Source organism: Spea bombifrons, chromosome 3, assembly GCF_027358695.1.
Source record: "Spea bombifrons isolate aSpeBom1 chromosome 3, aSpeBom1.2.pri, whole genome shotgun sequence".
Taxonomy (NCBI): Eukaryota; Metazoa; Chordata; class Amphibia; order Anura; family Pelobatidae; genus Spea; species Spea bombifrons.
Genome location: NC_071089.1, coordinates 48,300,598 through 48,315,302, shown reverse-complemented (window position 1 = coordinate 48,315,302; position 14,705 = coordinate 48,300,598). Strand labels below are relative to the sequence as shown.

General features: G+C 41.9%; 1 protein-coding gene across 1 annotated transcript in view; it reads right to left on the bottom strand.

Moving 5' to 3' along the window:
* Positions 1-14,705, bottom strand: part of PDE10A (phosphodiesterase 10A) — a 258,873-nt gene that overhangs the window by 36,432 nt on the left and 207,736 nt on the right. The window contains exon 17 of the mRNA XM_053461389.1: positions 8,005-8,160. Coding sequence (XP_053317364.1) covers positions 8,005-8,160 — 156 coding nt within the window. The remainder of the gene's footprint in view (positions 1-8,004; positions 8,161-14,705) is intronic.

The following is a 14,705-nucleotide window of genomic DNA, read 5'->3' as shown; positions in this document are numbered from 1 at the left end:
TATGTATATGTGTGTGTGTGTAAAGGCAGGGGTGTGTGGTGAGGGCAGTGTATAAATGTGTATGTATGGACAGGCGTATGTGTAGATATATATATGTGTGTGTAAGGGCAGTGTATGTATCTAAATGTCTGTATAATAACCAGCCAATCGCCGGTAAGGTACATCGCTTGCCATGATTGGCTGGTTGTTGTATTCTGGGTAGAGGGGTAGTCTTATACGGCGGGTATAGCCCAAACTCTATATTTGAACTGGAAAAGTTGGGGGTCGTCTTATACGCCCAGTCGTCTTATATGCCGGAATATACGGTACTCTCCAATGGATTTTGGCAGATATCTCTGGAGAAAGAAAGCAGGGACATATGTACTTTCAATACGCCCTTTGGAAGGTACTGTTTTAGGCGTCTTCCATTTGGTCTATGTTCACTAAATAATCCAGCAACTGTTTGAGAAGAAGTCAAAGTGTGCATAGATGAAATTCTGATATGGTGTGCTAATGAAGCTGAGCATAATGAATGACTTGAGAAAGTACTACAGATTGCACATGGACATGAAATAGTTAAACCAAAGTGTAGATTTCTTCAGTCAGAAATTCTGAAGGGGAGAGATCATCTCAAATTCTGCATTAAGCCTGATCCTGCCAAGGTGAAGGCTATTAAAAACATGCCAAGTCCTGTAAACAAGAAATATTTACAAAGATTCCTGGTAATCGTAACCTACTTGGGCAAAATCACTGCCAATTTATTGGACAAAGCTAAACACATGAGAGGTTTACTAGTAAAGGCTGTTTAGTGGCATTGGGGAAAATAGCATGAAGCTGAATTTCTATTACTAAAGGATTTGCTAATGACAGTTCCTTGACTGCATTTTTTTTATGCTTCACGTAACAAAAAATATCCCCAGATGCATCCAAAGATGGACTTGGTGCAGTTCTGCTACAACATCTTGGTACAGGGTGGAAGCCTAATGCAGGGGCGTACCTAGAGTATTTGGCACCCGGGGCGGATCCTGTAAGTGGCACCCCCCCCCCCAAAATGTAAAGACATCTACAAAATTATGTTGGCAAGAATATTTATTGCACCAATTTGTAAACTGTATGTCAACTGTAAACAACAAGAAATCTGAAAAAATAAATTAATAACTTATAAGTAAAATAAACACGTTTAAATAACATTTACTGAACATATAATAGTGCTTTCTTTAATAACCCTCCAAAAAAATCGGCGTCCACATTGCCCACATAGAACCTGACCAGCACCCAAATTACACACACATAGGACGTGCCATATTTGCCCCCAAACAGCCCAGCATGAGTCAGCATTGTTCCCAAACAGCCGAGTGTACACCATCTTTGTCCCATAAACACGCTACCTGTGCCATCTTTGTCCCATAAACACCCTGCCTGTGCCATTTTTGTCCCATAAACACCCTGCTTATACCATCTTTGCCTTTTTGACAAATCAACTATACACCTATGATTAACACAAACACTTTTACAGTCACTCACTAATTCACTTTCATTCACACAATAATTTATTCTTTCACACAAATTATTTACACAAATTCATTAATTCTCTCACTCATCCACACAATTCATCCACACATTAGTCCATTCATTTTCGCTCTCTCATTCTCACTCTTTATTTCAATATTCTTGCTACCCTCCTTTCTCCCTATCTACCCATTATCACCCCCTTCTGCCCTATCTACCCCTTCTCACTCCCTTCTCCCTATCTACCCCCTGTCCCCCGTCTCACTCCCTTCTCCCTATCTACCCCCCCTAACTATCTACCCTCTCCCCCCTTTGAAGTTCACTTACCTTTCAGGAGTCCTGGGGTGGGGGTGCAAGGCCTCTGTCTCCCAGCTCTGCCACTGTATGGAACAGCATGGTAAGTGTGGATTGGTAAGTGTGGATTGGTAAATGTGTGAGAGTGATGGGAGTTATGATGTACTTTAGAGCATAATTATATAATGAAAAAGACATTGGAAATGGTACAGCATAACACCCATCACTCTCACACATTTACCAATCCACACTTACCAATCCACACTTACCATTCCAGATGCCACACATACCAATCCACACATACCAATCCACAGATTCCACACATACCAATCCACACATACCAATCCACACATACCAATCCACATTTACCAATCCACACATACCAATCCACACTTGCCAATCCACATTTACCAATCCACAGATTCCACACATACCAATCCACATTTACCAATCCACACATACCAATCCACACTTACCAATCCACACATACCAATCCACAAATTCCACACATACCAATCCACACATACCAATCCACAGATTCCACACATACCAATCCACTCTCACTGTCACTCTAACTGAATGATTTCCTACCTTTCCTCTTTTCTTCTTACAGCAGTCAGCTCCTTTTCTTTCTCTTCGCTCCTCTTCTTCTGTCTTCTTCCTGGTTCAGAGGGCACGGACGACGGTGGGCGCGCTTCAGTGTTGTGCGCCGGGATCTGACAACAAACCCCGGCGCACAGCAGCAGTTGCCGCGCAGATCGCGAGGGAGCGGTATCGGAGGTCTTTAGCAGACCTCCGGCTCCCTTGAGTGATTTTAAGCCGGTTCCACCGTCTTAAAATCACTCAAGGGAGCCGGAGGTCTGTTAAAGACCTCCGATACCGCTCCCTTGCGAGCCTTCTCCTCCAGCGGTGGACATTGCTGTCCGTCTCTGGAGGGGTGCTGGGTGCCGGCAAGTTGGCACCCCCCTGATGAGCGGCACCCGGTGCGGACCGCCCCCCCGCACCCCGCTAGGTACGCTACTGGCCTAATGCATATACAGCCAGGACTTTTACAGATACAGAATACAAGTATACCTAGATAGAAAGAGACACTTGGTATAGTATTTGGCTGTGAAGCATTTCACAATTTTGTTTACACTGATCATAAACACCTAATGACAATTTCCCACAAAGAATTATAAAAAGGTGAACAACACAATTAGATCCATAATGCAATTTAATTCATCTGCAATTAAAATCATTCTTTGTCAAATCTATATTTTAGAAATAATTTGGTCAAAAAACATATTACTAATATTTAACCCCTTAACGACAATCCAAGTACATGATGCAAAGTGTTAGTGACAATGTCCGTACAAGAACAGCCCCGTAGGGAAAGAATAGGACGAAGGGGCCCCATGAATGTGGTGCACAGAGGTGTAAGTGCAGGACACTCCAGGGGCATCTGCCCTTGTGAATCGTATGGTCGTGCGACTGCCGCGCTGGGGGACGCCGGCAGTTCCAGCAGGGATACAGGTGGATACGCCCATACCAGCAGGTTACTTCATGGTTATGATTGGTTATCATTGTTGTTGTTGTTTTGACGGTAAAATGTTTATATACTGGGTCAAAATATGTTTGGCTCATAAATGGTTATAAATTATCAATGATGTAAACATTTAATAAAGGTTGAGTGTCGCGGTGCTGTGTTATATGCGGTCCGCACCGCGGACAAAATAAAGTCCATAGTTGACAATTAATAAAGTTGTTTTGAAATAAAGAATTGTCTCTTGTTTTATTTAGAAGGGGGGGGGGCCGAAACTGGACGCTACTTCATTCATGTACGTGGTAGCGTTATTTGCCGTTGATCACAGTGTTTTCGCCACAATTGTCAGCATCACGGTTTTCCTCGAAGCCTCACAAGTGAGGCTGTTCAGGCAAACCACAAAAAAAAGTTTTTCTGACCTTCAAATGCAAATCACCGGTCTGTTAAACACGCCCTCAAGCCAGAAGTAAAGATGGTGACAGTGGCGGAACTACCGGGGTCACGACTGCGACTGGGCCCAGTCAGGGGGCCCAAGGGGTGCCGAACGGTCGTTTTCAGCAACCGCTCGGCGCCCTTCTGTCTCCTCTGCTCCCTGCCGCCTGCCTCAGCGCTGCCCCGACTGCAGTGTTGGGAGCGTGAGGCGTCTGTCTCGGGTGCTGGCGCTTCACGCTGAGCGCCGGCATATGATGTCATATGCCGGTGCTCAGCGGTGAAGCCGCGTGCACCGCAGCAGAGCAGCGAGACAGAGGCCTCGCGCTCTCACCACAGGACTGCAAGGTAAGTGACCTACAAAGGGGGGGGTAGGGAGAGGGTAGATAGTGAGAAGGGAGGGTAGATAGTGAGGAGGGGGGTTGGAAGAGGGTAGATAATGAGAATGGGGGGTAGGGAGAGGGTACATAGTGAGAAGGAAGGAAGGAAGAGAGGGGGTAGATAGTGTGTTAAAAAAAATGTTACGTAAAAATCCTGTTTTTTTGGGGGGGGGCCCTTAACAGATTCTCGCACCGGGGCCCTGTGGCTTCTAGTTACGCCCCTGGCTGGTGAGGGGCATTCCAGGATGCCTCTTCATTGAGGCAAGCCTGCAATGCCCCAGAGGTGGCTTCACAACCGGAGTTGTGATTCAAATAATAAAAATAATAATAATAATAATAAAAAATATATGGTAGCATGTAAAAATAATTCCCGACTGTCACCAAAAAAAGTGCAAATCATATATATATAAAGTTTTTATGAGCAAGTCCCACAATTAGCGCTATATCTTCACAAAAATTCCTGCATGGAAAAAGTTAAAATATTGGCATTATAAATGCCCATAGGGTGCCTAGTTTTGAAAAGTGTATTTGATGGGGTAAATTGAATTGGACGGCTTCAAAGATGTCCCAAATATGGGATGTGGGCACAGACTGACCAGATGTCTAAATGGCAAAAAAATACACACCTCACAAAGGTGGCCTTTTACCTCCTAAATAACCCAACAAACCCATGCATCCACTTAGGAGATGTTGCTGAACACATATTGGGGTGTTATTTGACAGGGACATATACCAGGAGCGGTAAATTTATACTTGGACAGTCTTGTCATTAAGAGGTTAATCTGGAAACCCAACTCTCTTGTGACAAAACACCCCTCCATAGAGGAACATACTCTTATAGATAATCTATCTGTCACAAAACATAATAAATCAGATCAGTGAAAAAATATTAAACCAAATCTTATATTGGCTTTATGTGTAGTCTACTGGCAGAAACAGGAACCGATCTGCAATGCAAAATTGAACAGGACCCCCTCTAGCAAATGAGTCCAGTAAGATATGAAACAATCCAACAGGAGAACCAGACAAGGCGTAGGATGCTGAGAGAATGGTACCAAATATACAGTACTGCAGGAGACTCAGAACTTGGTTAGAATATATACTATACAGTTTACAGTAATACAAGGGTTAAGCAAATCATAGTCAAGGTCATAAGCAAAGGTCAGTAGCAGGCAACAAATATAGAAGTCTAGTATACAGGCAAAAATCAGCAACAGAGAATCCAGACAATGGTTAAATGCTACTGAAGTACAAGGGACACCATCACAAGCAAGATCTGAACGTATATGAGGGTTTAGACACACCTACACCCCTAATTGGGGGCAGATTAAATTCATACCATAACCCTTTAAAAGGGATATGAATATTCATATTGACGTCCGCTGCGCATGCAAAGATGGTTGTCTCGATGTTACATCGGGGGCCCCACTCTGAAGTGGGATCTTAGATGCGGGGGCATGCGCTACCATACTACGCAGCTGGGAAGGCGTCTGTAAGCTCCTGGATGACTGTCTGGAGTCCCGACTTGAACAGCAGGAGACTAAAGCGGGATTGGCGCTTCAGTCCCCCTGTTCGTCTGGACCTACCACAGATAACATTATTTAGTCATAAAACGATTCATTACCTAACAGTGTATAAAAAATACTTTAATCCATCATTTCTTTTTATTAAAGTGCATTATTCATAAGAAAATATTTTCTCGACTTATTTAGATAATCAAGAAAAAGTTTCAAACTTCAAATAGTCATTATATTAGAGTGATTGCAAAAAATGACTAATATACAATGAACCAAACGTGATAAAAGAAAAACAAGCTTAAAAACCTTTCTCAACCTCACATATTAAAGTTCATACACTCGTAATACATATTCAAAGATCCTATTAAATCATTTTATGCCACTATAAAAAGTGCTTATAATGAGTACTTATTTACCGTATTTGCTCGATTATAAAACAAGGTTTTTTTCAGAGCAAATGCTTATAATCATCTTATAATCGGTTTCGTCTTATAATCAGACCGCAAATAGGTCTTTCTGAGACGACTAAGATCCAGATTCCCCGCAGCTGCAGGGGACCTGGATCCTCCTGTCTCCCCTGCCCCACTTACTGGTACTTCTGAGTCCCCGGTGTGTAGCTGGGGCATTGTGTAGATGTCTACGCGATTCGCGTAGACAACTTCCGCTGCAGCAGGAAGGAGGTGTGGCTAGCAGCGGGGGTTGTCTGCGTCCATCGCGCAGACCTTCCCTGACTGTCAGAGATCAGAGGTCCCCGCACTGGTGCCTAGCCACGCCTCCTTCCGGCTGCAGCGTATGTGCGTGGGATCTACACGCTGCCCCGGCTACATGACAGGGAAGTTAGAAGCACCGGTAAGTTTGGGGGGGGGCGGGAGAGTGTTAAATGGGGGGCATAAGGCATTTCTGGAGGCAGAGTGCTCTGTGAAATGCCTTTTAACCCCCTTAATGCCACTCTGCCTGCAGAAATGCCTTTTTAACCCTCTATACGCCACTCTGCCTCCTGAATACCTCAAACCTCCCTAGATGCCACTCTTCCTCATAATATGCATTTTAACCCTCTAAATGCCAGAGTGGCATATAGGGGTATAAGGCATTTCTGGAGGCAGAGTGGCACATAGGGGGTCAAAAGGCATATCATAGGGCACAGTGGCATTTAGGGTTAAAAGGCATATCATGGAGCACAGTGGCATTTAGAGGGTTAAAAGGCATATCATGGGGCACAGTGGCATTTAGAGGGTTAAAAGGCATATCATGGGGCACAGTGGCATATAGGGGGTATAAAGCATTTCTGGGGCAGATGTGCATAACTGGGGGGCAGGTTGGAAAATAGAAGGAAATAAAAACAAAATAATTTTATTATTAAAAAAAATAGTTTACATGAATTAACATTTACTGGTAAAACTTTTTTCCTATAGGGTCGTCTTATATTCAGTCTTTTTCTTTTTTTCCTAAATTAATATTCAGATTTGGGGGGTCGTCTTATAATCAAGGTCATCTTATAATCGAGCAAATACGGTATTATCTTGAAGAAGAAGCTTGCACAATATTGTTCTTTGATATTTATATTTATTTAATTTTCCAGGCAGTTTAACACAAACATAGAATACATCGGTAAGGTATTGCAATAACGGTTCTTTCTTGCCGACAAAGAAATATATAATCTTAAATACGTTTAAACAATTATTCCAAGCAAAACAAGTGTTGTCCAATCCTCATTCGTTGCTATATTTAATATTACGATAAATTATATATTTATTTAAGGACTTTATAAACGAACAGGCGCTATATTCCTGGCCCCACCGAATGGAAGAAAAAAGAAAAAACAACAAAAGAATAAATTACAGGATATTTGGCATAAGCTATAAATATAGCAGCCAAATATCAATGACAGATACCACATATATCATTCATACGTCAGTCATACTTAGGAGGAGATGAGAAACAGATGGGGGCTAGCTATTAATCAGGAGTTGGGTCATAATAAATTGTCCGCCCAGGGGTACAGCGGATGGTAAAGAAGAGAATAGATAAATAAATAGATAAATAGATAAGTAAGTAAGTTATATAAATATATATAGAAAAAGAGATAAAGATCTTAATCCTCAATTACGATCTCTAACATTAGCACAATATTGTTCTAAATAACTCTGTTAGTTAAAACCTTAAAAACTTTTAATTCTAAATTTTTCAACAATTACAACTGTGCTTATCTGTAATTAAGTTCATTGATTATTATTGAAATGTAATATCAATGTTAAAATTCACCTGTTAAATCCAAAAAACTTGTACCTTCTTGTTTTTGCAAAAAGAAGTATCAATAAAATTATTTGATTGTATATTAGTGTTGACTAATGGTAATTGAATTTTTCCTTACCTGCAAGATAGATACAGTCTGAGAGAAGTGGTGTTGTTCCATTGTAGATGTGGAATATAAAGCTGCTAATGGGTGATCAAATTTTTGTAAATAGCTGTTAGTATACCCGCGATGATCCAAATCATGACATAAACAGGCAATCAAAAGTCCTTTCTTCTAAAAAAGAAACAAATATACATAATATATTTCAGATCATATTTTATTAATTTAAATATATTTATGTTAGTATTTTTATTAGAGGAGAAATTATTTTTAATGTTTTTTGTGGAATTTTGTACACTCAAAGTCTGATTTATTGTTAAACAATATTTTTTAAAATGTTATTAATTAACAATTTTAAAAATAAAATGTGTAACTCTAGTGTTCTAACTGTATTTGTTATTAAGATGTATCATATAATATACTGTTCTAATTTTGTCAATTTTGAGTATAAGCAAAAACACACAATTACAATAAGATTTAACATTCAATGCATATTTAATTAATAAATGCATACAGAATGTTTGCATTACTCATTGCCCTCAACCAACATTTTAAGTTCAACAATATCTTGACATTTTCACATTGGGGTTTAATCATAAATGGTGGGGTTTTTCAATCATTATCAAAGGCCAAACATATTAGCAAGAAGAGACCAGTCACCCTGTGTAATCCATAGTTAACATCAGCAAGATTTATTGAAAGCCACCCTTGTGGATTCAATTGTACATAGAGTCGTTAAGTGGCAGGTATGTAACTGGCTAAACTATTTCTTTTAACCCCTTCATGACCATGCACATAGTCCTTATGACCATGTAGGTATCCCCCAATATCATGGCCTTTTTTTCAACATGTCAATAGTTGGGGTGGTAAAGATTAACCACAAACACCTCAGTCCCCCAATTCCTATGATATTCAGCCAGTAATGACCAACTGTATATCATGGGAGCAGTGGCCTGTGTGTAGTGTAGGCCACATCAACCCCAGTCTATAACCACAATTTACATGAAGTTGAGCTAGCAATATGGTTGTCTGAATATTATTGTAGATGCAGTCAACAAAGGTTAGTGTACTGTAGTCCCCCAAAGCCCTTTTTAATTAAATAAAGTTAAAAAACAAAACAAAAAAAATTATGTTTTAATTTAAGTCCCGGGCAGGCGCCCCTGTTGCCGCACAGGTCGCACACCCCTAAGGCCGTCCCTGTTTAGCAGCATGCCAGCCAGGTTATCTCTGCCACTTTAATTCCCGCCCCCTGATTACCATGGTAGCAAGCAGCCATACTGACCTGCTAACTTGAGAAGCTGCTAACCTTTCTCATTTGTTTAAGCGGAAAGACAGCACATTTAGGCTTCCATTTTTTTTGTGTTTGTAATTTTTTTTGTGTTTGTAATTTACCAACCCTAATTACAAAAGCACCGTTCGCAGTATTAAAGAAAGGCAAAATAATCCAGATGAACGTTATTTTTAATGAAAATTGTCTGTTTCGTGCGTTTGTATGAATCACCAAAAACGAGGGCGAAAACAACAACAAAACTATCAAAACCGATGCAAAAGTGAGGAAAATTTACAGGCCATTTTGGCACCATTACAAGCTGCTTTGGCACTCCTTGATGAGGTAAAGTGGGAGGGGATGTGTGTAGGAGGGTACATATCAATAACTGTTGAGGGGGGCTCATTGAGTGTTATGGCTGTGATTAATGGGTCCAACAACCTGCACAAGTTTTTCCTTGCTTTTTTCACTCTGGCCAATCAGCACTTATAAGGGGAAGAGACAAGCATTAGTATGCTGACTCCATTTTAACTTGTCAGTAGCAGCAGTTACAAACTGATGAGAGTTGAAGTGTGAGACTGAGATTAATGCTCATTACTCATATACAATACTGCAAGTTAATTGCTACATAGTTACGTAGTTCATAAGGTTGAAAAAAGACCTAGGTCCATCAAGTTCAACCCTTCTACCTAACCTTCCTATTCTTGATCCAAAAGAAGGCAAAACAACCCTAATTAAGCTACTTCGAATTCTGCCATCAGGGGAAAAAAATTCCTTCTTGACTCCAAGAGGCAATTGGATATCTCCTTGGATCAAGAAGCTCTAAAATATTAATGTTATTCTATTTATATCCCTGTATTTCATGTCTTTCTAAGAAAATACCGAGACCCCTTTTGAAGGTATCTAATGTATTGGATAACACCATCTCCCTTGGAAGTGAATTCCATACCTTTATTCTCCTCAGTGTAAAGCATCCTTTCCTTTGTCGTCTATGAAACCTGTGCTCTTCCAGTCTCAGAGGGTGACCTCTTGTTCTTTGTATATTTCTGTTAATGAACAGGTCACTGACGAGCTCTTTATATTGGCCCTGCATATATTTATATAATGTTATCATATCCCCTCTGAGACGCTGTTTTTGTAGCGTATATAATTTAAACTTTTTTCTAATTCCATAATGTCCTTTTTAAGGACCGGTGCCCAGAATTGTACCGCATATTCAAGGTGAGGTCTTACCAATGACCTGTAAAGAGGCAAGATAATATCCTCCTCCCTTGAATCAATACCTCTTTTTATGCATCCCAAAACCGTATTGGCCCTCGCAGCTGCTTCCTGGCATTGCGCACTGTTATTCCTAAGTCCTTCTCATTGGTAGTTTCCCCCAGGATATTCCATTTAAAGAATAGGTTGCATTTTTATTATTTTTACCATAAAAATTTACGTACCCTGCCCTTACACACACATACACTGCCCTTACACACCAGCTAACAAATACCCATACTGCTCTTACACACCAGCCCATACACACACAAGCTTACAAACATATACATACACTACCCTTACACCCCTTCCTCCCCATCTCTTACCTCTTCCTCCATCCTTCTGCCTCCATCCTGTAACCTGCATCTTGTGGCGGGAGCGCGAAGTCTGTCACTTCATCACTACGCGCCGGCTATTGCAGGGATGATGTCATATCCCTACGCTCGGCATTATTTGCCGGCGCATAGTGATGAGAGAGCAGTAAAGCAGACAGACCTAATGTTGAGCCGACCAGAGGGAGATTGTGATCTCCCAGCTAGTCTGCAGGCTGCAGCTGCTGATCGGGCATCTGTGCGCCCCCCCCCCCGCAGCTGCACATCATAGAGGTTGACAGAAATGCTTTCCAACCATCGTATCCGGTTTTTTTTCTAAAAGGTAGTATGTGGGAATTCAATTGTTTATTGTGAATTTTGCACATAAGCAGCTATTGCTTTTGTGGTGTAAGTGTGAGTCTGATACATCTCTCTTGTTGGCAGGAAAAGGTACCATTTACTGTTTTTTTTGTAGAAGGTTCTGCTCACCATCCATTGTTTGATATTGAGAGGCTGTTTAAATGAAAGTATGGTGGATGTAGGGATATTGTCCAGAGTCTTTTATCCATGTTACCACTAATAGTACTCGATCTCCTTTTTTGTGGTTGCTGGTATCTCAGGATATTTTCTCTGGGGATATTTATGGCTTTCTATATTTGAGTCTTCGATTTGTATACCGTAACCATGGTTGCTAAACTCCTTCCTGAGGTTCTGAAGATGTTTATCCCGGTCTGTAGAATCCAACCAGATGCGATTATATCTGATGGCTGCTATCCCAACGCACAGCACTGAAAAGTCACACGCACCATAATAAAGCACTGAGACAGAGGCTTGTATGAACAGACCTTATGCTCCTACCACAGGACTTCAGAAAGATAAGAGATGGGGAGAAATGGAAGAAATATATAGAATGGATAGTAGACTTATGCATTTGTTTTTGTACGATCTGCTTTTTTAACGGAAATTTTGTGCACTTGTATGAATGAATGAATGATAATGAGGGTGATCTTCAAAAAAACTGACAAGCTAGAGAGAAAGGAAGTGATAAAGAGAAAGAGGAAGGGAGATAAACAGAAAGAGAGGGAGAGACATAGTGAGAAGGGGGATCAATGGGAAATAAAGAGAGATAAAGAGAGAGGTCGGAAAAAAGGGAGAGATAAAGAGAAAGGGGAGAGATAAAAAGAAATAAGAAAGATAGGAAACAAAAAGGGTGAGATAAAGAGAAAGAGGAGAGATAACGAGAAAGGGGAGGATGAAAGACAAGGGGAGAGATAAAGGGGGTTAATAAGAAAAAGGAGAGATGGGCAGAAAGGGCAGAGATAATGAAAAAATAGGATGGATAATGAGATTTGGAGAAATTCAGGGACAGAAATTTAGGGACAGTGTGTTTGTGTTTTGTAAGTGTGTGGATGTAATCTGGGTGCTGGGGCAAGTCCTAAGTATGCAATAAGGGTTTGGAAACTGGGCCAATCCTACGTGCCCATGACTGGCCTTTGAGGTTTGCGACGTGTAACCTATGTCTGCAATTTAGGGTTTCCATGCATTATGTATTTGATCTATACCCAATGCTGAGTTTGCAAATGCTTTTTTAGTTACTCTATAACTTCAAGGCTGGGTTGGATCTATACCTGCAATGCATTGTTTCTATGTGTTGTTTATTTACTCAAATACAAGTTTTATATGTCTTATACAGCTGATTTATACCTGCAATTCTGTGTTTCATTGTGTTGTTTACTTGATCTATACCTTAACTACATGAGGAGAAAAGACAAGTATGGCACAGTGAAGGAGTAGACACTGGGAGTGATAATGGGGATGCCAACTGGGTGCCCTGGTTGTAACCATGTACATAAAATGTCATGAAACAGATTCCATTAACCCATTTCACACTTTCTTCTCCCAAATGGTGTTGCTGTAATGCCTCAATGTCAAGGCCCGTGTGGCCCCTCCCCCAGACATCAACATCTGCCATATATAATATTGCAACAGATACCTGATTTAAAAGAGTTTAGGAGGCGATTACAAGAGATTTTGCAATGACGAGGACTCTCGCAAGATCAAAAAAGTAGTTTGAAAACGACTAGAACTAGGAACTAGGATAGGACCCCAGTCGACACTCTATTTTATTTTAATGTATTAACGTATCAAAAACAGAAGGGTACAAGGAAAGAAGGGATGGGGGATATCAGCATAATAGATGACTCGGTACGATATATACAGCCACATTGTGACACAGGGTAAGTGTGACCGGTAGTCGCAAATGTAAGCAGAATTCAGTCGAATTCAGGGCAAGATTCCATGCGCGAAGCGCGCCGCCTAAAATAATAATAATAATAATGAGGGGGGGAGGGGGTAGGGGAAGGGAGGAGTTGGGAGAGTGAAAGGAGGTGGGGCAAACACACAGGGTGAGGAGAGGGGGGTAGTAAATGAATTAAGGGTGGGAGATGGGTCAAAGCCTTATGCCATAGGGGGCATTCAGTATTGTGTAAGAAGAGCCTGTAGCGTATCGGGCGATAGAAAAGACAGCCAGCATGCCCAGATGCCTGTGTATCTCTCAATCTTAGCGGCAGACATATGAATGAGCTCCTCCATCACTCTTATCTCCTCCACGCAAGTTATCCAAAGGCACAAGAAGTTTCAGTGCGTTTCCAGAATAGCGGGAATAGACATCTGGCCGTATTGATGAGGTGACGTACCACCGTGTTTTTTATCGAGACCCGGGAGGATCCACCGTGCAGGAGAAGACCAAGGCCCGGGGAGGGTGTGATCATCTGACCAGTCACCTCCCACATGCAACGAAAAACGCTCAGCCAGAATGGTTGGAGTTTGCTGCAGCTCCACCAAAGATGTAGATAGGTGCCCGGTCCCCCGCCACACCTCCAACAGAGTCTAGCAATAGTCTCTGAGGTCTTGTACCACATTGTCAACAGCGGTCGCTCGGTAATATTCCCAGAAATCAAACATATCTGATAATTAGGGAACGAAGGTCTGAGAAGAACTCTTTTGGGATGGAAACAGGGAGTGTTTCAAAAAGGTAGAGGATCCGTGGAAGAACGTTCATCTTGAACATGTTGACCCTACCGTGCCAAGAGATATGGGTGAAGGTTGCAAGTCGGTTCGTATCTGCGCCAGGAGCTTAGGGAAGGTCTCCCGATAAACTAAATGCAAGTCACTGGGAATCCAAATCCCCAAGTACCGTATGCTACCGTGACACCACTTGTAGCCAAATGACCCCTTAACTGACCGCGCCTCATCGGGGGACAATGAGGCGTCAAGAAGCTCAGATTTGTCCGTGTTAATTTTAAAGTTGGAGAGTGAACCGTAGAGCCGCAGTTCCTCATCGTGTCCACAAAGGCTCCAAAGTTACAGCGAATAAGAGCGGGGATAGGGGACATCCCTGTCGGGTACCATTGCGGATGGGGAAGGATTCGGTGAGAACGCCATTTAAACGGACACGCGCCGAAGGGGCTGAATACAAGGCATTGATCCAATGAAGCCAGGAATGACCAAAGCCAAATGCCCGTAACGTCTGAAACATAAAGTCCCAGGCAACCCTGTCAAAGGCCTTCTCCGCGTCAGTCGATAAGTAGAGGAGCCTCTGACCGGTCACCTGGGCTAGATGAACCAAGCTCAAGACCCTATAAGTGCTATCTCGACCCTCCCTGCCCAAGATGAAGTCTGATCAGGATGAATTAAAGAGCCCAGAACCTCCTGGAGCCTAGTGGCCAGTACTTTTGTGAAAGGCTTCAGGTCCGTGTTTAAAAGGGAGATAGGTCTGTAGCTCTGACAGAGCAAAGGGTCTTTCCCTTGCTTGGGCAGTACGGTGATCATTGCCATGAGGGAGTGAGGATGTAAGGGGTTTCCGTCTCAGACATCATTGAGCA